At 45.4% G+C, this 23,986-nt stretch overlaps 1 protein-coding gene across 12 annotated transcripts in view; it reads left to right on the top strand.

Moving 5' to 3' along the window:
• Arpp21 (cAMP regulated phosphoprotein 21) overlaps positions 1 to 23,986 on the top strand; it is a 142,747-nt gene that overhangs the window by 72,957 nt on the left and 45,804 nt on the right. For 9 of the 12 annotated variants that reach the window (XM_038321389.1, XM_038321392.1, XM_038321396.1 and 6 more), the window contains 5 exons: positions 1,095 to 1,328; positions 9,845 to 10,026; positions 10,834 to 10,929; positions 12,254 to 12,514; positions 16,264 to 16,390. In XM_038321389.1, coding sequence (XP_038177317.1) covers positions 1,095 to 1,328; positions 9,845 to 10,026; positions 10,834 to 10,929; positions 12,254 to 12,514; positions 16,264 to 16,390 — 900 coding nt within the window. Of the gene's footprint in view, positions 1 to 1,094; positions 1,329 to 9,844; positions 10,027 to 10,833; positions 10,930 to 12,253; positions 12,515 to 16,263; positions 16,391 to 23,986 lie in introns of those variants that run through there. The other 3 variants (XR_005284571.1, XR_005284570.1, XR_005284572.1) reach the window with 1 other exon arrangement.

The following is a 23,986-nucleotide window of genomic DNA, read 5'->3' as shown; positions in this document are numbered from 1 at the left end:
AGTGTCCCTTGTTAGACAATTATTTCAGTGGTACAGCTGTAGAGACTATTGCTGTACCTCTAAGCAAGACTTACAAACTGGTCCAAGCATACACTAAAGCTAACCATCTAACAGTCACTGGTTCTTGTCTAATTCTTAACCAGTTTATTTTCTCAAGCTTATGAACAGATGCTTGACAAGGAGCAAGTTAACAAAGCAATGGTTTATTTGAACTCACAGTCTGAAAATAAAGTCCATCATGGAAACTAATGTTTCCATAATGTTCAAGGTTGCTCCCAGTCAGAAGATGATGACAATGCCAGAATCCAGATGTAGCTCTTTGTCCTCAACTCTCAGTCCTATACCTGTTTTGCCAAGTCACCCCTTTCCCTATCACAAATGCAATTTTATATTTAAACATAAATTTTTGTTTTACTTTTACTACTATTTTTATTTATTTTTACCTGTGTGGCTGCAGGTTTAGTTCAGAGCTACAGTTCTTCTGGATTTGCTCTCCAGTGTTATAAAAATAACTCCCACTCGTGTGTTGCTGTGTTCACAACAGAAATGGTCCGGCTCTCTACTTATATAGGGGATAAATAAGTTCCTATCTGTCCCTTTCAAATTTAGCTGTATGGGGGCTTGAGGAACAGAGCTTCAGAAACATGCATGGGGTAACATGTCCTAGAACCCCTCAAGTTGACATCTCTTTACCCTCCACCCTGTTCCTCTTTCTTATCAGGCTAGTAATCTCACTAAGAGAAGTATTTCACATAGCATTAAATACTCAAGAGATGGGAATTTGCAGGCATAGCTTGACTCCCATTTATCAGGTTGTCTCCTAGAGCGTACTTGCAAAAGTTGAAGAAATATTTGTTTTTAACGTCCCACCCCCCAGAAAAAAAAGTCATACCTGAGAAGTAGGAAGCAAAGATTTCCATAAATACAAGCTCAAAATTCCAAATGTGGAATGAATGCTGGCTAACCCCATCATTCAGCACACATCTCAAACTCCCCATGCCTCCCTATGAAGGAATCAGCTTTTTAATGTCTGGCTACTGTCTCTCTACTTCTCTGGGTACCAAATGCTCTGTTGCTTCCTATCTTTCTGCCAGGTTCTGAGTCCTCCAGCAGCGCAGGCTCCTCGGGATCATTGTCCCGCAACCACGCGCCTCTGCAGAGCACGGCCCTGACCTCTAGCGTGGCAGCTGGTTCTCCTGGTTGTATGCCCTATTCAGAGAATGGGGTGGGGGGCCAGGTCCCTCCCAGCAGTACCAGCTACATCCTGCTTCCACTTGAAACTGCAGCTGGTATCCCACCTGGAAGCATCCTTCTGAATCCACACACAGGTCAGTCCTCCCCTTCTTCTGGGGACACATGTTATTAAAGCTTTGTTCTTCTGTTGATAACAGAAATTTGCTGTCAAGTTTCCTGAAAATATTGGGTGGGGGCATGATGGAGGAGAGTTATCTGTCTATGTTTCTTTCATTGGTTAATTAATAAAGAAAACTGCCTTGGCCCTTTAAAGAGACAGAAAATTAGGTAGGTGGAGTAGACAGAACAGAATTGTGGGAACAAGGAAGTAGAGTGGGGGAGATGCTTCAGGCAGTCGCCATAGGGAGTCGCCATGCTTCTCTCCAAGATGGACGCAGGTTAAGATCTCTCCTGGTAAGGCACGGCTCGTGGTGCTATATAAATTACTAAATATGGGTTAAAGCAAGATATGAGAATTAGCCAATAAGAGGCTGAAACTTTGGACCAGGCAGTGTTTTAAAAGAATACAGTTTCCATGTAATTATTTCGGGTGTAAAGCTAGCCGGCGGCCGGGTGGCAGGACGCAGCCCTGCCGCTTCCTTCTACAGGGGCAGAGTGTGGAGACTACTTCGTGGTAGACTTTGGGGGAGATCTGGATGAAAGCTGTGTGTGTAAACGCATCAACATTCATAGAGATCAGAGGTTTTCCAAGCCCAGTGACCCCTTCTCAAAGGTTTGGGCTGGAGCTGCATGGCAGATCACTTGCCTAAGACCTTGGGTTTAGTTCCCAGCCCTGAAATGAGAGAGGAGGAGGAAGAGGAACAAGAGGAGGAGAAGAGGAGAGGAGAGGAGAGGAGAGGAGAGGAGAGGAGAGGAGAGGAGAGGAGAGGAGAGGAGAGGAGAGGAGAGGAGAGGAGAGGAGAGCAGAGGAGGAAAGGAGAAAGAGGAGAAAGGAGATGAAGAGAATACTGGGCAGCAGCTGTGGCAGTATTCACTTTTCTTGATCCCTTCTTCCTTGACTATGGAGAGTTTTATCCCATTCTGAGGACTTAAGATCAGAGTCAACAGTGTTCTGAGCTGGGCTATACCATCCCAAACTTGGATTTCTCACACCTAATGCTCAGTATTATGTCTGATATAGTTTTCACTCAAAGGCATCCAGGCATGCAAGGCATCCCATGGATCCACCTTGGCTCCACAATTATAGAAGATTATAGAACTCTCCCCAGCTCCTCAGATTTAGAGGAACCCACATGAGCAACGAGAATAATGACAAACTATTAAATAGCTCCTCGTGGGGATAATAGGCCCAGGCTCCCTATTGTAAGGCTGGAAAACTGTCCTTCCATAACCATGGCTCATTCCATGATGAATAGCCAATTTCCCTAGGGGGCCAGATAACTTCCACATTAGGTAAACTGAAGAGAATCTTTAAGGAAGCGTGCCTAGGCCTTCTCCAAGACCTCTGTTAATATTCTTTAAGATCTCAGGAGGGAGGAGGACTCTGCTGGCTGAAGCGAACCAGCTTCCCTAAGAAGCAGACGAAAGTCCTGCCACCACATAGAGCTGGGAGTCTAGCAACTTATTAGAGCCATAGAGAGAGAGAGCTGACACCCTTAACTTTAAGAGCTTTTTATTTGTTAAGGGGAAGAGTGGAATTCTCCAGAAAGGAGTTTGAAGTTTAGCTCTGGTATGTAGATTACTTCAGTAATCTAAGCTTGAGAATGCAACAGGCGAACATCTCACAAGAGTGATCTGTCTTGCGGGGCCTGCTCACATGGAGAGCGCTACTGGTAATTAGGATCCTCGGTGCAACATGAGAGCCATGGTAAAATAGCTCCTGGGGTAACTGCGTGTCCTCTTGAAGCAGATGGTTCATCCTCAGAGCATGGAATTTGATGGAGACATTCTGAAAGTGCCATACATATGAGAGAACAGAAAGCATAATCCCTTTATGGAAAAGCACTTGAAAGCCTCCAACCGGTTACTTCTGAAGAGCCTTTTTGAATGGCTCCGGTTTTATTGGGATTATTGTAGGCTTCATAAAGGAAATTAAAGGGCACCAGTATCATATGCAGTACTTTGGGTCCTGACTGAAGGGGGATCTGATTGTTGGTGTGATAGCTTTCGCTGTTGATTGGGTAAAGGGCTTGCAGAAAGGAGCAGCGACAGAACATCCGTTTTTGTGTGTGATCTGTTTAAAGCAGAATTCCAGAGTTCCAGAGTGCCTTTAAAAAGGCACAATGGTATGCTTTGTAGAGTATTATTAGCAATGATAGTGTGGCTTTGTATGTGTGTGTATTTACTATTATATGCAATCTCATTTATTTAGCAAAGAAATAGAATTCTGCTGGTGCCGAATCCTGATTCTCATTCATTGGCTGGAGTCACTTAAGGCTGTTATCAAAATGTCTCTTTTTGAAAAAGGCTTTCAAAACTAGAGGGAGGGCGCTGCCGAATGGCTTCTCTACAGGCGTTAGATCTGCTCTGATAGACACTAGGCACTGAACTATCCCTCCGAAAAAAACCATGGTCATTGTATTTCATAGTATAGCTGAGTGACAGAAGGGGAGAAATCCCATTTCCTGGCAAGGTAGATGGCCCCGTGGTTAAAGCATTAGGTGTGCAGGACTGGGGATTCCCTGAGTACCTGTGAATGCCTGGCAGGTGTGGAAGCTTGCCTGTAGTTTGAGAGGTGGGAAGGTGGAAACAGGAGATGCCTGAAACACCAGCTGGCAAGACTAGCCACATTACAGAGCTTTGGGTTCAACTGAGAGGTCTGGTCTCAGTGAATAAGGGGCAAATGATTGAGGGATACTCCTAACATCAACCTTGACCACCACAAACACATGTGGGTCTTGATCTTGTTTTATATATATATGAGTGTGTACACACACATATACACATGTGCCCACATACATGCAAACATATGCACAAACCACATACACATGAAAAATAGTATATATCTTCTTTCTAGAGTACCTTTAGTTCCATTGATTAAAAAAATCTATATGAAGGCATGGAGAGATGGCTCAGTAGTTAGGAGCCCAGAGTGCTCTTGAAGACAACCCAAGTTTGGTTCTCATGCCCCCCAGGTCAGGTTGCTCACAAACATTTGTAAATCCTCCTTCATGGGATCTGACATCTCTGACTTCTGTGGACAGACACACACACACACACACACACACTAATAAAAATTTGATCTTAAAAAAGAAACAGACATATGTTTAAAGTATGTAATATATACTGCACACCTACCAATGGTTTGTGTATGTGTGTGCGTGTAAGTACAGGAGTTACACATACCACGTGATTCTTAATGATTCTTAAATGACCTCTACCGTAATTTATATATTCTTAGCTGAAAGCCCATCCTTTGCAGCTGTCACCTGGGTGAGGAACCACTCTTCATATGTCTACAGGCAGACGACACAAATGCTTCCTTGTTAAGCACCAATGGTACCTTATTACCTTGTTTTCCAGGGCCTTGGGCAAGTTCCCTTGTTAGCACATTTTAAATCACTTTATGGGAAAAGATTGAACTATCAATTAATTAATTTTTGATTTCCTAGAATGAGTGACAGACTTCTAGGTACAAGTACTGGATGATGACTGGTGAAATAATACCCACCAGGTGTCACATGTATTTTTCTAGATAGCACAGCCATTTCCCACCCAAAGACACATATTGAAGGATGTGCTCCATGTATGAAATTAGAATTGGCTGATCTTGCAAGATTGGGTCAGTGGGTAAAGGTGCCTGCTGGTAGCCTGACCATCTGAATTTGGAACTTTCAAGAAGAGAGAGAAATAACTCCTACAAGTTATGGCCTGACTTGATGACAGATGTGTGGTACATGAACATGTGTATCCCAGTCATGTGTCTACTGCATAAAACACAGAGTGGAACGTCCTTTGCTTGTATAGTAGGCTTAACTCTCGCCATGTCCTAGATATGGGGCATACTGAGAACCCGCCTTTATGTTCCGGTGGCCCCACCCCAGACAGCCACAGCTGTGAAGGAATTCCATGTGTACCTGGGAATATAAAGTGGTATGGCGGGGAGAGTATAAGTGTGTTACATATGTACTTAAGGGTGGACAGAAGCCAGGGAGGATGTCAGATGTCTACCACTTTCCATTTTATTCTCTTGAGACAGTCTCTCTTTGACTCTGGCATTAGACTAGCGGCCAGCAAGCTGCTGCAATCCTCCCCTCTCTGCCTCCCACAGCACTGCAAAAAGCAAGCATGCAATCACCTCAGCTTTTCACATGGGTACTAGGGTTTTGAACTCAGGTCCTCGCGCTTGCTTGGCACACATGCTTACCTACTGAACCCTCTCCAACAGATTTGAATTTTGTCTTGACTGCACTCTTTGCCGTGATCTTCCTTCAGCTGTCCTGCATTCCCTCCTCCTTTGGGAAGTTTCAGCAGAAGTTCCACTGCCATCTAGCAAGGCCAGCAGGCAGCCATCACTCACGATCTAGCTGATGCCCTGTCTGCTGTATTTTTATGCTGCTCTCTTCATCTTGTGCAAATCCACAGCTGGGCAAAGGTGCAATATTTTTGGGGGGTTCTCTGGAGAACCTCTAGGTATGCATCTTTTAGATGCTCCCCCTGGCTTCTCCCCCTAGCATTTCATCAGGATTCCCAGACTCTGTTTATCCAAAGTGTTTCCACATTGGTCTCAAATGTGCCTTGAAATGTTGGTGCACTGTCTGTCAAGATGTCCTTCAAGGGATGAGCTCATCTTTGCCTACATGATTTGTCAACATTTGCACACATGGCCTTCTACATAGCAGGAAAGCAAAAGCCGCCCCATCACCATTCTATCAAGTAGAGAGCAGACATGCTTTGCTTTCAAGAGCTTGGGGCGGTGTTATTTCTTATGTGACTTTCCTTGTGTTTGTTTCCTTGTTACTAAGATATTTTAAAACTCTTTATAGGGAGGGGGAATTTGTAGTTATGTTTTGTTTTATAACACTCACTGGGGGACGCAAACATGCCACCCTGTGCCTATGGAGGGCAGAAGACAAAGGGAGAGCTGTGGGGTCAGCTCCCTCCCCCTACTGTGGGGATCGCCAGGAATGAGCTCAGATCATCAGGCTTGGTGGCAAGATCCTTTAGCTGCTGAGCAATCTCACTGCCCTACAGTCAGTTATTTTAAGTCTTTTTAAATTTTTTTTGCTTTCCTGCAATAATAACAAAGTGTACTGCCTTCTGTAATTACCCAATATCACCTATTATTGAAATAAAAGCAGATAAATTGATGCGGACTGTGGAAAAGTCATTCAGCTAATGTTACGTGTTTGAAAGGAAGGTGTATTTTGTATTCAGTCCCTGTTTCTTCCCCTGCTTTGAACTAAGGGCACTGGGGCTTCACTCTGACATCAAGCATCCCACCCCCCAACCCACCCGTGCCCGATGTGCATGCTGTGGCCCACTGAGCCTGTTCCTGAAGCTTCGGCCACAGTCGCTTCTATCAGATGGAAGAAGCTCAGGTCCAGCCGGGTTTTTCTTTCTCTTCAATCGCCTCAGCTGTCACTCAAACTAATTGCCTGTGTCAGTGTGATTTTGTGTCTGGATTGGCTGGATTCGTCGGACACAGAGGAGTTCTGGTGGCCTGACTTGAAAACCAACAGCTGCCGAACCCAGGTGTCTTGGGAAGTTGCTTTGGTTCTCTTCTCTGGCAACCACAGTGACTTTCCCTGGGCACTATACCTGTCCCTGGTGAGCATCCAACTGACGTTTTCCTCCCCTGCCCTTTCCAGACCCACCCATCTCTGTCCCAGGGATCATTAGGACTCTTGTAGGCAGTTCTTTTGAGTCATCTCTTTCTTTGCGCACAGTGCACTAATCACATTTCAAGCTGAGATTGTAGTTTATCACAAAGTACATCTGAGCATTCAGGGTTCTATTCTAACCAGAATTACAGGTAGACTTTCATTATACCTCAGACATGGTGGCTAAAAAGCTAGGTCATAATTAAACACAGGGATCCATTCACGTGTGTGTGAGGGAGCTTGTGTGTGTTCACGTATGCGTATTTGTGGGTGAGTGTTTATACAGGTACACGTGTTTGTGCAGGTTGACGAATGTATGTGTGTGTGTGTTTCCTATGAGACCATAGGTAAACTGTAGGTGTATTTTCTCAATGGCTATTCATTTTGTTTTTGAAACAAAGTCATTCATTGCCTGAGGCTCACTTGATTGGTCTCCTGCCTGGGAGCTCCAGGAATCCTCCTGTCTGTACCTCCTCAGCATTGAGATTACAGAAAACTAGAACACTTAAAAGTTTGATAGAAATCTTCTTAAACTGAAGGATTTTTTAAAAGCCTTTTCCAAATTGCTGACTTTGGGGAACAACAGATTACAGTTCTATAATCTAGAAAAAACTTAGTTTTTAAGAAAAAAGATTCTTAAAATAAGATGTAGCTAAAATTGAATGACAATAGTAAGAACTCACGTGTTAAGCTTTCTTGTCAGACTATCTTTGAACCTTTAGCCCACAAATAATCACCTGGAGACTTATTATCATTATAAAAGCTTTTATAATGTATATGTGTGGTGTACGGGTGTGTGATGGGTATGTGTGTGATGTGTGGTGTGTGTATGTGTGGTGTGTGGGGTATATATGTGTATGTTATGTGGTGTGTATGTGTGCGTGTGTACGTGTGTGCGTGTGTACGTGTGTGCGTGTGTGTGTGTTTCATTGAAAGATGGGGTCCTGTGAGTGTGGATCCAGCCTAAAATAGTTTGGTCACAATGGTAGCATGGTATCCTTAAAGCAGGGTCCACAACACTTTAGAAATATAAAACATTATAAAGAGAAACAAAATAATAAAATCTATAGGAAAATGGATGGAATAGGAAAAATTATATTAATAAAGCAGCCCAGGCTTGGAAGGATAAAAACTGCATATTCTCTCTCATGTGGACCTGGCTTCAGGCTGTTACATGTGTATATTTATGTTGGCGTAAGTGTGGGTAGAAATCTGGCAACTGAAAAGGGCCCATGAGATGTGAGAAATGAGAGCTGAAGAGAGGGAGGTGGGTAGGGTAATAGAACACATGTAATTTGTAGCTAGAAGGGGGATGAAGGGGGAATAGAAGTGCACAGTAGGGAAGGAGATAAGAGAGATGGGAACATCAGTCAAAACTTGATGTGGGCCGGGCGGTGGTGGCGCATGCCTTTAATCCCAGCACTCGGGAGGCAGAGGCAGGCGGATCTCTGTGAGTTCGAGACCAGCCTGGTCTACAAGAGCTAGTTCCAGGACAGGCTCCAAAGCTACAGAGAAACCCTGTCTCGAAAAACCAAAAAAAAAAAAAAAAAAAAAAAAAAAAAAAAAAAAAAAAAAAAAAAAAAAAAAAAAAACTTGATGTGGGCTTCCCCTCTGCATGCTGTGACTATTATTGGTTAATAAAGGAACTGCTTTGGGCCAATAACAGAGCTATAGGGGAACAGAGCTAGGTGGGAAAAACTAAACTGAATGCTGGGGAAAAGGAGGAGTTAGAGAGAAGCCATTAGAGCCTCCACCAGAGACAGACATGCTGAAACTTTGCTGGTTGGCTACGACTTCATGGAGATACACAGATTAATAGAAATGGGTTAAATTAATATGTAATAGATAGCCATAAGAAGCTATCATAAGAGCTAATAGGCCAAACAATGATTTAATTAATACAGTTTCTGTGGGATTATTTGGGGGCTAAGTGGTTGGGAACCAACGAGTGGCTCCCTCCTTACTACAAAAACTAAGCGTGTAAAAGAAAATGCTATGAGATGAGGAGACTTGTTCACTTACTAAGTAAGGCGATGGCAATGGATAAAGAACCCCAAGTCGTATGCTTGGAGAAGTGTATGATGGATTCATTCCAGTCCCTTGTTTAGAGTATGCATTTGTGGGACCATAATGATTCTTATTTGAAGCCAGGCAGTGGTGGTGCACACCTTTAATCCCAGCACTCAGGACACAGAGGCAGATAGTTCTAGGCCAGCCTGGTCTATAGAGTGAGTTCCAGGACAGGCTCCAATGCTACAAAGAAACCCTTTCTTCAGAAAGATAAAAATAATAATAATAATAATAATAATAATAATAATAATAATAATAATAAATAAATAAATTCTTGTTTGCTGGCTAGACTGAATAGAACGAGTAGAAGCGGAATTGCTTTGGCAGATGGTTTGTGACCGGAGGTGGTTGGAGTTGTGTAAATGGAACGTAGCTGCTATGGCTCAGAGTACATTATCTTGCTGATGGCTGTGAGATGCAAGGGGCAAAACATAGGGCTGCATAAAGATGGCTCCTGCACAGCCCTCTCTACTGGGTCCACTGTCCACAGTTGCCCTTACCTTGGCAAGTCTCCCCGAATGAGGTGGATTTATTTGCTGCTTCTTAAATTACCACATGCTCACCCGGGCATCCAGTTTAAACTAGTTTGGGTCACAAGCAGTAACACATTGTCCTTGGAGCAGGGTCTGGGTATTGAATTCCTGTTGCTTGCACTTTAACTTTAGGGTATTTTCAGAGATCTACGAGGGAGCTTTTTTTTTCTGTAAGGAAAACAATGAGACACTCATCTGAGCTCTGTATGGCTTCATTTCATTCAGGTCAGCCCTTTGTGAACCCAGATGGAACTCCTGCAATCTACAATCCTCCTGGAAGTCAGCAGGGGCTGCGTGGCACTGTTGGTGGGCAGCCCCAGCAGCCCCCTCAGCAGCAGCCATCCCCTCAGCCCCAGCAGCAGGTCCAACCATCACAGCCCCAGATGGCAGGGCCATTGGTCACTCAGGTGAGGAGCTGGCCGGAAGGAGGGAGCGGAAGGGCTGGAAGGTGAGGGCTGCACAGGCTTCAGTCAGCAAATCTTCTAGGAGACAGGATGTCTTGTGTAGTCTCCCTACCCATAGGGCTTTTAGGGAAAATCTTTCGGAGTATAATCATTGCTTGACACAGTATTATGAGCTCATACCCAGTGCAAGCGTCTGCCAAGTGAGAGCAGGTACAAGGGGAAACCAATGCAGGGTTTTTTTTTTTTTTTTAGATCTAAGTGCTGTTTGATATGAAGCAACAGGTACAATTTATAATCCCTTCTGGGGCTTTGAGTTAATTCATCCCCACCCCCCAGATTAAATGTTTACATCTGTAAAAGCAGTCCCGAGCTCTTCCTCAATGGGAAGAGCAGAAATCAGCCAAGTCCCAGGTGACCTGAATGCTAATCCTGGGCTCCTGAGAAGGGTGCAGAGACACCACCTTCCCTAGGAAGGCACAGTGTCCCAAGCATGCTCCCTGGGCAAGCCTACTTTTCATCTTTCTACTTCTTAGTCCTTGAGCAGTATCTGTAGGTCCAGAACCTCTAACCGACATCTAGAGCCCATCGCTGACTTTGTAAAAGCATGTTTTCTTGAGCTTCCTCTTGTCCAAGGCCATCTGGCTCTGGCATACACAGCCTTAGGCTTGCCTGTGTAGTTGGTTTTACTCTCTGCACTGAGTGATCTTAGGGAACCTGTTAAGGACAGCAATGTACTTCCCAAGGAATGGAATTGCAGCCCCTGACACTCTCCTGTCACCTGACCAGTGTTTCCTTTCTTGGACTGTCCAGGGCCTGCAGCCGTCTTCCCAGTCCGTACAATATCCAGCGGTCTCTTTTCCCACCCAGCATCTCCTGCCTGTGTCGCCAACGCAACACTTCCCCCTGGTAAAGTATCATATGCATAGCACATGCATGTACACACACTCACACATGCACGAACGTGCACACACCACACACACATGCACACATGACACATACTCACACATGCACGTATGCACACACACCACACACACATGCTCACACACAGCATTTTCATGAGCTCTACAGATTTCCTGCTCAGCTATAGATGATGCTCAATGCATGGCCTGTGGTGACTGTTGTATATGTGAAGATGTCTGTGCCTGACTGATACATCCATCCCTCCAGAAACTTTCTTTTTTTTTTCTTTTTTTCACCTGTTTTTGGATACCCCTTTTAAGGCTGACTGACTAGATGGCTGGGGAAATGACTCAGTCAGTAAAATGTTTGCTAAGCTTTAGGAACTGAGTTCAGATACTCAGGACCCACACAACAAGGTGAGCATGTAGTGAGGACCATAGACTCAGTGCAGTGGAGACAGAAGTAGGAAGACATTCTGGGCTTTCTAGCCAGCCAGGCTAGCCAAACTGGTGAGCTCCAGGTTCACTGAGAGACCCTGTCTCAAATCATAATCTGCAGAAATGCCAGACAAAGACACCCAATATTGACCTCTGACTTCTCATGCATATGTACCCATGTGCACCCATGCCCACATATGCACACATGAACATGGACACACACACAGGGTTGACTGGCTAAGCACAGCCATTGTCCTTCGAGTCTGATGTCATGAACAGACAGGTGGTATGATCTTGCTGTAAAGATGTCAGCAGTATCTAAAACTCTGAGTCAGGGCACAACCAGCACTACCGTGAGCTCCTGCTGCTGTTCCCCTGGGAATCCAACTCCCTATTTCCTGATGCATTTCCCTGACTAGGAATGGGTCCGTGTGGAAGCAGCGCACAGTCCGTAAGCAGCAGGTTAGATCCGGGGAACCAGCGTTCTATGAGATGGGTGTGTGTATCCATTCACGTTCCGGAAGAAGGGCTTGTCTTCTCTCAAGCAGGAAGATCCAGACTTGCCACTGGAGACCAGCTGACAGCAAACCCCGCCCCTTGCTGCAGAGCCTCCTCTCTGGAGCACGACCCCTTGATGATAAAGAAATATTTCCTTCTATTGAGGGAACAAGATTTGGGTCAAATTGCTTCCCGCCTCCCGACTCTCCTGCTGAGCAAAGCTTGTTTTCTTGCGCTCTTGTTATGTCTGACCGAAGAATTCTCTTATTTCAGTTCTTCTCAGTATATGCTTCCTCCTTCTTGCTCTACTCTCGTGTGTGTGTCTGCCTCAGTTTCCCTTACTCATAACTAGGCTCACCTTCCCTCACAAGCTCTTCATTTTTTCCCTGTCACAGAGAGAAGAGGTGGCCGCTCAGTTCAGCCAGCTGAGCATGAGCCGGCAGTCCTCCGGAGACACCCCCGAACCTCCCTCGGGCCCAGTCTATCCGGCCTCCCTCATGCCACAACCGGCGCAGCCACCAAGCTACGTCATCACTTCTGCAGGGCAGCAGCTCTCCACAGCGGGCTTCTCGGACTCCGGCCCTCCCATCTCCCAGCAGGTCCTGCAGGCCCCGCCCTCTCCCCAGGGATTTGTACAGCAGCCTGCACCTGCGCAGGTAGGTGTGGGCTTTCCTTCCCTTCTTCACCACTGATGGCTTGTGGTCCTTTGACGTCTGTCACTTGTCCTGCCGTCTTGTTCATGCTTATAGTCACCGGCACCGATATGTTTTGTCCGCTTCACCAGACAGGCAGCCCTGGGGCCCAGAAAGTGAGTCAAATGAACCTCACCGAGGTTCTAACAGGGAGATGACCCATTTTCCATGCTGCTAGCGTAAGGCCGTGGAAAGGATTGACTCAGGTTAGGGAGATTGCTCCCTCGGAAGAGCGCTTTGTGTACAAAGATGAAGACCTGAGTTCAGTCCCCAGAACCCACATTCAAAAGATAGGTGTGGTGGGGCACACTGCAACCCCAGGCCTGGATAGACAGAAACAGGTGTATCCCTGGGGCCTGATGGCTAGCCAGTCTAGCCAAATCAGCCAGTTCCAGGTCAGTTAGCAGCCATATCTCAAAACCTGAGAAATGACATGTAAAGTTGGCTTCTGGCTTCTGCATGTACACATGTACACACACACACACACACATACACACACACACACACGGCATCAGATTTATATGTGATGCTGTTTCCATTGGGGAACCTGGGAAGGGGATGTCCTGAACCAGGAAACCTTAAATTCTCTCCCTTGCTGCTCAAGACATTTGTTTTCCCTTCTTATCACTTCAAACCACCCTCCGTCTGGATCTAAGCTACAGACAGGCCTGTCTGTGTGAATACAAAGAGCAGGGGAAAGCCAATGCCCACCGTCCTGTCCTCTGCCCCAGGGGAGGCGGAGCCCACCCCGATTACACGGGTAGCCATTAATCATATTTAATTGACTGGAGCATGGAAGGCACCACAGATCTCCAGTTTTTACTGTCTTCTCTAAGACTGATTATGTGTTCCTTGTTCAGCCCCATACATCTCTGGGGCTCTCCTGGGTATCCCTTGCAGAATATTGGAAGTGATTACTGTCAAGATGGAAAATGCACGCCAACATCTTCTGGTCCATTTTCGAGGCATGCATTTTCCCAACCAGTTCCCATCCTAATTATGAAGTATAGCCTGGGAGGTGCAGCTTAAAGTGCATGTCACCATGGTGCCGATTGTTCCGCTGCCTTCGTGTCGTGAATAAATTATTGTCTCTTCAAACCACACAAAACCCTACACCAGAAAATGATTTTTCTTCAGTTGTTCACTTTGAGTGATTAATTAATAGTGCACCTCCAGTCACCATCTCAATAATATTTCGTCCCTGGTGGGATTTAAAGTGATCTTTAATATAATTTAAGTAATAGGAGAAATTATCCCATTAATGTATTAATTATTTTACTAATAAATTAATTATTTCAAGTTTTATGATTGGGAACAAACAGACCCATAGAAACAGATGTAGGTCACAACCCATAGTGACGTCTGATGTACATTTTAAGTCTAGCTAGCCAACTACGCAGCATTGGGAAGAGTCAATCTGCAGGTGCATGTCTATGGAAATATATTCAGTTTCTTCAGAGGACTACCTTGGAATGCTTGTCTCCTCCAGCTGTGTGTGCTTTCTTAATGCCACTAAGAGGAATCATCAAGACTCATGACTGAGGCTAAAAGCCACCTGACATGGAGACCAGACATAGAAGAAGAATCTGTTACTTCTGGTTATTTCTTCCCATGACTTATTTCTTTCCTATCTTAATCCAGTTGGATTCTCCACCCTTAATGTGGTCAGTTCAAAATGTGCGTTTACACCCCTTTAGGTCATCTTTATTCTTTTCTCCCATCAAAGCTTTCATGCTGGTCTTTCAAAGTATTTCTCTGGGCTCAGCTCACTTCCCTTCTACTTGGATGATTGCCATGAGAGCGTGAAGACCTGGGCTGGGATTACCAGCACCTGTAAAAGATGGGTGTGGCTAAGCACATCTAAATACCAGAACTGGGGGAGGGCCAATGGCAGAAACAAGCTTATCCCTAGACTTTATTGGCCACCCAGTTTAAAGACGTTGTTGACCTCCAGGTTTAGTGAGAGACCGTATGTCAGAAACAAAGCGGAGGGTCTTTCCTTTTGTAAAGTAAGATGGCTCGTTGGTTAAGAGTGCCTGTGGGTTCTGCAGCAGACCCAGGATCAGTTACCAGCACCTACACGGTGCTCCACACCTATTCATAATCCCAGTTCCTCTTCCGATTTCCACAGATACTGCACACGAACATAGTGAACATACATACATACAGGCAAAACACTTGTACACAAAGAGTAACATAAATAATTTTAAAAAGGAAGAGTTGCTGAAGAAGACACCCAAAGTCACACTCTGGTCTCCACATACACAGAGGTACTCCCATGCACATGTGTGCGTGTGCGCACACATATTCTACCACCACTTGCCACACCCCCACACAGAGTGGACGGTGGATGGGTGCAGGGAGGGAGGGAGGAAGGAAGAGAGGGAGAGAGATAGTAAGGTTAAATCACCATGAACAATGCATACAATGAGGAACTTGCCAAATGTGGGTCCATCACTGCGGCAGAATAGTTTTAGGTTCTTCCAGCCCCTGTCCCTTGGTCATCTATAATACTAGAAAGTGAGAATAAAATTCGTGTTGATGCAGAACCACAGCCGTACAGTGTTTTCTTTTCTTCTACCTTGGGATAAAGGTAGGGACCATATGATATACTCTAGTAGAAAGATGGAAACTGTTGTAGTATTGACATAAATCAGAAAGTAAAATAGCCGTAAATGTCAGAACTATGAAAAAATGGCTCATAATCTTATTCTCCATACACAGCTTGTAAACTCTTAGGTATGAAATGGTCAGTCACTTTTCTTGAAGTCAGTTACTTCAAGAAAGATGATAAGAGAAAAGCCAGAGGCCCGGGAATAGAAGGACACAGCTGAAATCAGAAAGAAAGCAGCATTGCATTGGCATTAATAGGTAGACAAAGACATCTTCTGTATCAGGAAATAATCTGACCTCAATGAGAAGATTTAGGATGTTTCCACTGACTGTCAGTCATTAAATGGTATACAGAAGATAGGCAGGCCTAGGGTTACAGACCTATAACCCAGCATCTAGGAAAATGAGGCATTAAAAGTTATGAATTCAAGGCCTCCATACCCATGCTCACACACGTGAACATGTGTGTATACGTCTATATTCACAAGATGCCTGGGAATATAGCTAGGTGATTGCTAGGGCTTGGTATGCATGAAACCCTAAGTTCATGCATAAAAAAATAAGTTTGCAGAAAATACATACAATATCTTGCTGCAGGTTCCATTTGTTTTACGTATCTGTATATTTTGATATAGGCTCTGTGTCAATCACTCTTTGAAGCCTTTACTAAACATCAGGTGGCCTTTTGGCTGCTCATGACATAGTCATCAAGTGGCCGGGACTCCTCGTAAGAAGCTAAGTTCGTTTCCATAAAGACTAAGGGTTGCCAGTCATGGGGAGTTTCTGGCTTCTTTCTGCTGCACGGTAGATAGGTGTTTCCCTGGTGACTATATCCTTCCTCCGGCAGCAGGATGGCAAGGCTCCTTCAAGTGCTGGCTTAGGAAGCCCAGACTTCACTTCTGCCTCTTTGCAATGATCAAAGCAGGTCATGAAAGTTTCTCAGCATCCAGAACATGAACAGGAGGTAGCTCCCATCACCGGAGAAAGAAGTCTGTGCACTGAAGCAGGGGTGAAAGAGGACAGAGGTCCACCTTTACCATCTGCCACAATTAGATGACACATAGTTCTCACCTCTGCTTCTCTCTTGCCATGTCCCACAGATGCCCGTATATTACTATCCATCTGGTCAGTACCCTACCTCAACCACACAGCAGTACCGACCCCTGGCCTCAGTCCAGTACAGCGCTCAGCGGAGTCAGCAAATACCCCAGACTGCACAGCAAGCAGGTATGTGAAGCCTGTTTCCTTTCTGTCCTCCGGCTTGGTTAGTTCTGATGGTGAATTTCATACAAGTACTCAGCGGATGAGTACCCAAAAGAGACAATTTAAGTCACATGTTTTCCCTGTCCAGGGAAGCTAACAAGGCATTTGATAAACTGTGTGGGAAATTAAAAGGTAAGAGAAGGAGACGAGGTGTGTACCGGGTCTATGCATGCGCAGTTGTTTCCCACAAGCTATTTTTACAGCCTCTGGGCTTATTTGAAAGCAGGGAGACCAGCACGTCCTATCTTTCCAGCCTGTACGGTCTTGCTTTTTCAAAGAGAGTATTTCCACAAGTTCTCAAGGAGTCAAATGAGGGTGTTTTGACACCAGCCTAAACCTCCACAAGGTCTTTAGAAGAAGGCTCCTGACCATGCAGCATGCACTGACGATGGCCACACGCCTGCCACCCAGAGCGCGGCATCCACTGTGCAGCGGGAAGGGGGGCCGATGCACTGTAAGAGAGTGAGTAGTAGGTCTCACAGTGAACCGGTCTCTTTCCCTGCTGTGTCACACGCCAAAGAGAGCCAGCAGCAGGTGCCCGCCCGGCAGGGCTGAGGGGATTGCCGCTAGGCAGAATTCTGGGTCTTCCTGCTGACCGCACTGTGGGGAGGGGGGGTTGGGGAGGGGAGAACTGCTAATTGTCATGCTGAAGATGCCCGGCGGGAGACACTGCCTCTGTAAGTAGGTCACGCTGAAGAGGCAGGGTTCCTACTGTGGCTCCTTCCTGAATCCCTGCTCTGAGATCTGATCTCTGCGGATAAATGGGTAGACAGATATATAATATATACAGATAACATGTGGGTGACATGGATAAGATATGTGCCGTTTTTATAAGCTAGAAAAAAGAAAAAAACCTCACAGTCCTTGCCAAGGATTAGTTAGAAGCACAAACATCCCAAGATCTCCAAGGCCCATGTTGCTACAGCTTTGCCAGATCCAGATCGGAGACAGAATTCAGTGCTTTTATACCTTGGATGGCTATGTGTTCTTAAGTTCATATTATGACCTAGTTAAAGTCTTTGAGGAGAAATTAGAGCAACCTACAGCCGCCAGTTTTTGTTTAAATGCTATATTCCTTTGGGACCTCTGAGCAGCCTTTGTACTTCTATAGAAGTAAAAAAGCAAAGGGTTTGAAGTTGCTTATAAAGGATATCCTTGGACCATGCATTTTGCAATTGCCAGGAAATCTCCAGCATCCTCTAGGGACTGTGTTGTGCCTCCTGCTCAAGCCTGGAGGATAGCATATTTGCATACCACACTCTCCTATCTTTATCTGCTAATGTTTATACTATAATTATGTTTATAGGGCTGTGAGAAAGCGCAGATGCTAAAATATTTGCCACGTGAGCATAAAGATATGAATTTGAGTCCCAGAACCCAGGTCAGAAGTTTAAAAAGGAGTGTGATGGTTTGAGTTTGTAATCCTAGCCCAGGAGAGACAGAGACAAGTGGACCCTGGAGGCTTATGGGCCAGCCAGGCTGGTCTACTTAACAAACACAGAGCCAGCGAGAGGCCCTGTCTCAAATGCCAAGGTGTATGGCATTAAGGAATGAGATCTTCTCTTGCCTCCACATGGGTATGAATACCTACACATACACCACCCTTGCATTTGCATGAAAACACATATTCACACACAGTTATCATGTAATCTCCGAGACCTCAGAAGGTACCAGAGAGAAGTTTGCCTTTGGGTCAGGGTTGTGTTTGGAGGAGTCAAGATGCGGGTCATCAATTCTACTGATCTCATGTTTCTCTAACAGAGTGTCAGTGTGTGACTTTCAGCATCTAAAGAATTATATTAGTCCCATGATAGGGTGTCATGGAAGAATGGAATGTAGCTACAACTATGTTGTAACCTCCTAAATACAGAGCTCGGGTCTGTGTCCAGGTCTCAGGGGGTCATGTGCTGTGTTAACAGGGCCCCAGAATTAGGTTTATCACAGTCACTGGTCACCCTTTGACTGTGCCTATTCTCCATTGTCTGTACCGATGACTGACAGCATATGAGGAAGTAGCTGTAGCATTTTCATTCCTTTATAAGGCATCGTGGCAATATTGAAAGATGTAGAAATTCCCTCCTGTTTCCCTGGAGGGTACATGTAGATGGTCTCAATCACGTGACTTGGTAACCTGATGTCTGACTTGTCCCGGGTTTTATATAGCACCATAGATATGCCATTTCTAAGGAGAGATGGTGACCCAGTATAATAAAGAGCAAATCCCAAGGATCGTTCATTGATGGAGGAGTGTCTATGTGTTACTTTCATTGATTAATAAAAAAACTGTCTTGACCCTTTAAGAGGACAGAAAATTAGGTAGGTGGAGTAGACTGAACAGAATTGTGGGAGAAAGGAAGCAGAGTTGGGCAGACGCTTCAGGCAGTCGCCATAAGCAGTCGCCATGCCTCTCCTCTCCGAGATGGACACAGGTTAAGATCTCTCCTGGTAAGCGACCACCTCGTGGTGCTACACAGATTACTAAATATGGGTTAAAGGAAGATGTGAGAAGTTAGCCAATAAGAGGCTGAAACTAAGGGGCCAGGCAGTGTTTAAAAGAATACAGTTTCCGTGTAATTATTTTGGGTAAAGCTAGCCGGGTGGCAGGACACAGCTGGGCGCTCCATCTACAGATTGGCGCCCCAATGGCTGTTCCATCTACAGTTCATGTTCAGAGTGGTGACAGGCAGATTCCAGGGCCTGGGTAATAGGAATTGTGGTCTGAGAGGGAGAGGCATTCATGAATGACATGGTCCCCAGATGTGCCACCACCAGAACACAGATGCGGACTGAGAGCTTTGTGCCCCTAGGTTTGATGGCTGCCCCTGAGCCCTGGTCTACCACCCCAGCAGAGCTTCCTACAAGGTTGAACTTACTGTAGATTGGTGGCAGATGTTATCTCAGACTCACAGAGACTCCTGTGCTAATAATATCCAAGTGGCCAGACTCCTACAGCTGTTCTGTGATAAAGCATGTGTGTTCTACATTCCGTAGGTCAGAAGACCTTTGCTGAGTCTAGTGAAGCCAGCAGAGTTTGCACATGCCGTGATTGGCTTATTTGTGGCAACAATTCTCTTATTTAGACAGAGTACCTTTAGACTAGCAGTTCTCAGCCTGTGGGTCTCAGCCACTTTTGGGGGTTGGATGACCCTTTCAGGGGAATCACATATCAGATACCTTGCTTATCAGATATTTATATTACAATTCCTAACAGTAGCAAAATTACAGCTACAAAGGAGCAATGGAACAATTTATAGTTTTATGGTTGGGGGTCACCACAACATAAGAAACTCTATTAAAGAGTCCCAACATTAGGAAGGTTGAGAACCACTGCTTTAGATGGTTTGTGACAGCTGTGTTTTCCAGAGGAACTGTGCAGTGCCACCCCACCCTCATCCCCTACTCCATTCCACCCTCATCCCCCACTCCACCCCCACCATCTTTAAGAACAAATCAACTCTGACCCAGTGACTCAGACACGCTCTGTCTCACTCTTCCTCCTGTCTTCTGGGCTGTCACACATGGAACATTTTAGTTCATTAAAGCCAGGGAGATTTCTCCCTATTCTGCTTCCGGACGCTCCCTGCCACTCATATTTAATTGTAATAAAAAGCATATCTGTGTGTTTGTGTGTGTGTGTGTGTGTGTGTATGTGTGTGTGTGTGTCTTTCTCTGTGTGTCTCTGTCTCTCTGTCTCTCTGTCTCTGTCTCTCTGTCTCTGTCTCTCTGTCTCTCTGTCTCTCTGTCTCTCTCTCTCTCTGTCTCTCTCTCCCTCCCTCCCTCCCTCCCTCCCTCCCTCCCTGGCTCTCTCTCTCTCTCTCTCTCTCTCTCTCTCTCTCTCTCCCTTTCTCTTCTACACTTTTGGCAGAGTTGATCCCCTGATAGTTGCCATGTCTTTCCTAGTCCTTAAAAACTCCACGTGCTAATTTATTTTATCATTTCTTTTCCCATTATGCATGTATGCATGTGTATGTATTATATATTCATGTGTTTGTCTATGCACTATTCATTTATATAGACAAACTAGTGTCTAGGTGTGCGTGGCAAGCAGTGACTCAAGGCTGGTGCTGGGAATGCTTCATCTCTCTTCTGCCTTATTCTCAGACGTGGCTACTCTTCCCAGTCAGCATCCTTTGGACTCCACCTTCGAATGCTGAAATCTCAGGCAGGCCACCATGCCCGTCTGGCATTTACTGGGGGAACTGGGGATTAGAACTCTGGCTCCCAGGCTGCCCAGCAGGAGCTTTCCTCCCTAAGTTAGCTCCCCAGCACAGCTAGTGAATTCTTATGAAAAGAACTGGAGTCCTTACAACTGGCTGAGCAGGACCCTGAGTGCGCCGATATTAGTCACACCGGGGACAAGATTCTTCCTCTGGGGGAGGGAAACAACATACCCACAGCCACATCCCCAAAGGAGAGAGAACTTGCCTCTTTCAGCTGTGAACAGCTCATAGCTCCATCACCGTATGTGGGCCCCATCCGCGCTGCCAGACAGCCATTGCTGCTGTGGGCTGATGTGTTCATCGACCATGTCATGACAACAGATCAGCATTTCTCAGCTCTCTGCCTCGATCATTAGCACTCACATCTCCCCCCTCCCCCTTCCACAGTGTTCCTGGAGCCTTGGGTGGGAAGTATTGATAGATGTGATTTGTCCTCGGTGGCTTACTCTCAGTACTGTGCCACTGTCTCCTGCAAAAAGAAACTTCCCCAACAGAAGTTGAGAGGAACACAGATCCATGGGCATAAACATAAATATTGAGATGGTAGTCAGAATGGACAGTCAGCAAAACAGCAAGTCTCTTGTTGGCTTCTACACACTGTTGGTTAACAGCGATAACATCCTCCAGGGTTAGATAAAATAACAAAGATGACAACAGGCAGTCCACCATTCTGCCCACCTAGCAGACCAAGAAAGCCTGCATTCTTGCGTGCCACAAAACACAGGATTTTCTGGTTGCAGAGCAGAAAGAGAAAATACCCTGAGATATTCCTAGATTGTGTTATAACTGCTGCAGACGATCCCCCTTGGATTTTGACAGCTATGGAAGCCATTCACTGTTTCAGGTTTATTTTTGTTATTTTTATTTATCTGTGTGGAGTATGTCACACGTGAGTGCAGCCATTCTGGAGGCCAGAAAGGGGTGTTACTGTGAGCTTCCCGTTGTGAGTTCTGGGCACTGGGCCTGTGGTATCTGTAAAAGCAATATGTGTTTTTAACCACCGAGCTTTCTCTCTGCGGGAGATATTTCCTGTCTGGTTTCTGTTTTGTTTTTATACAGGGTTTCACAAATCTCCTCTCTCCACCTCATTCATTGGCTCTTAGATCTTTTCACACCCCACCTGCCAGGGTTGTCCCTGATCCTTGGATGGGAAGTACTGATAGACTTTATTCACAGCCTCGTCTGATCCCAAACTCACTCTAAAGCCCAAAGATGATCATAAACTCTGGATCCTCGTGTCCGCATCTCCCTGATGCTGGGATTCTAGGTGTGAGTCATCACACCTGCTCTTACCTCTGTTCTCGAAAGTCCTTTGCCTTGTGCACTTTCCTTATAGCAACTGTTCGCTGAATGACTTACATGAGGCAAAAAACTGTGCTGCAGATAGAGGTCTGTCTATGAAAATGCCTTATATTCTAAATTATAGTTCAGATGGACCACATGGAGGGAAGTCCAGCAAAAATCTCCCTGCTCAGGATCTCACTCATAAACACCCATGACCAGTTTCAGTAGGTGAAAAAAATTAAGACAGGGTGGAGAGATGGCTCAGAGGTTAAGAGCATTTAGTGCTCTTGAAGAGGACCTAGGTTCCATTCCCAGCGCCCACATAGTGCCATGTGACCATTGGCAACTCCAGTACCAGGGATCAGATGCCTTCCTCTGGTCTGTGTGGGAGCTTCATGCACACGGTACACATGCAAGCAAACATTAATACACATAAAACAAAAATAAATGTATTTTAAAGAGAAATCAACATGGGGGGTTGCTGGGAGGAAAGTTTCAGAGAGGATGGGTGAGAGGAATAAGAGTCTAAGAGCTCAGAAAATGTATGAAATTGCCAAATAATTTAAAAAGAGAAAAGGGACAGTATATTGTACTGAAAAATCCAAACAGATTTGTGTTATGTTTATTGAACGCATTTCTGGTCTGTTTTTCAGTCTCTGTTTTGAGTAAATGGTGCTCCAATGGCCTTGAGGCACTCAGGTTGGACTGGGATCCTTTGCAAAGACAGTGGTACTGGTTTATTTTGCTTCCCCCGCCCCCAACTGAGTCTCACTACACAGTCCAGCCTGACCTTACAGTCTCAATCCTTCCACCTCAGCCTCCTCCAGGCTGAGATAAATCTCTGCTGGACTGTGCATACTAGTCCTAGCAGCCATCAGGACTCAGGACTAGTATGCACAGAAGCAGAGCATGAACATTTGGTGGTGCTCAGCGAAGAAACTGAGCCTAGATCAGCCTTCTGCCCAGTGCTCTCTCTGGTCAGAGAAGGTTGGATGCTCCTGAGACTTGAGTACTTTCAGACTGAATACCAAATACCGCTTTCAAAAACCACACAGGCTCGCATTGTCAGACAAAGTTCCCGAACATGTGAGCTGAGAACCGCCAAAGTCAGACAAGCCATGAGAGGGGCAAACAGATCCGAGTGTGGGTAAAATCCCCAGGTGCCCTGGAGATACAGCTGCACTTGCCTTTCAGACTTCTGTCAATAATAGACACATGAGGAAATTTGAGCCAAGGGAGAGCCTGGCCAGGGAATGTACATTCTGTTTGTCTTGCTAACTAATAATATGATAATAGGATAACACAGAAATCTCCAGGTAATGCTCTGAAGTTTGGAAACATTTCAAACATCACACCTCCATCCCTCATTTGAGGAGCCACGGGTATGCAATGATTTCTTCAGGGAAGAATTGCGGAGTAGGAGGGAGTCAGCCTGCTAGAAATACTAGCTTACAGATTAGGCACAGCTGGGTTTATGTCTATCTGTGTTCATTTTAGTGTGTACAGGGAGTGTGTGTATCTTACAGAGGGATTGGTCAGGGGTAGGGTGGCTGGAGAAAGTGTGAATATTTAAAAGCTAATGGAAACATCTCAGTCATCCAATTCAAATGTAACAGGACCATAGCTGTAATTAAAGGCTGTTGAATGGAAAAGGACAGTTGAGTATATCAATTCCTTTCAAACGTATACATTGTTAAAATTCTGACCTTTTTCAGGGGGGCAGTACCTGGAGACATAGGAAACTGTAAACTATGAAGTGTTAATTTTGAGTGTTGAGATGCTAGGAAGTGACCCAGGCTTGAGAGCTCACCCTGTCACCTCGTGGTCCCTCATTCTCCTCCAATCCCTCTGTGTTCTATGGGAAAGAGAACAATGAGACAGTTTTCACGGTAGTTCTGGCAAGAACATCCAATTATCTGTTGCATGAGTATGTTTGAAAATAGACCAAAGCCACAGTCCCCTTTCCGACATGCCTGCACGCAAGCTCTATAAATAAGGATGTGTTTAGCTTTATTGGTATCTTCCTTCAGGTACGTTATTCTATTGTAATGGCGTA

This window comes from Arvicola amphibius, chromosome 3 (assembly GCF_903992535.2).
Source record: "Arvicola amphibius chromosome 3, mArvAmp1.2, whole genome shotgun sequence".
In the NCBI taxonomy this organism is placed as follows: domain Eukaryota; kingdom Metazoa; phylum Chordata; class Mammalia; order Rodentia; family Cricetidae; genus Arvicola; species Arvicola amphibius.
The sequence above is the reverse complement of the archived record's forward strand: the minus strand, read 5'-3'. Positions and strand labels throughout refer to the sequence as shown.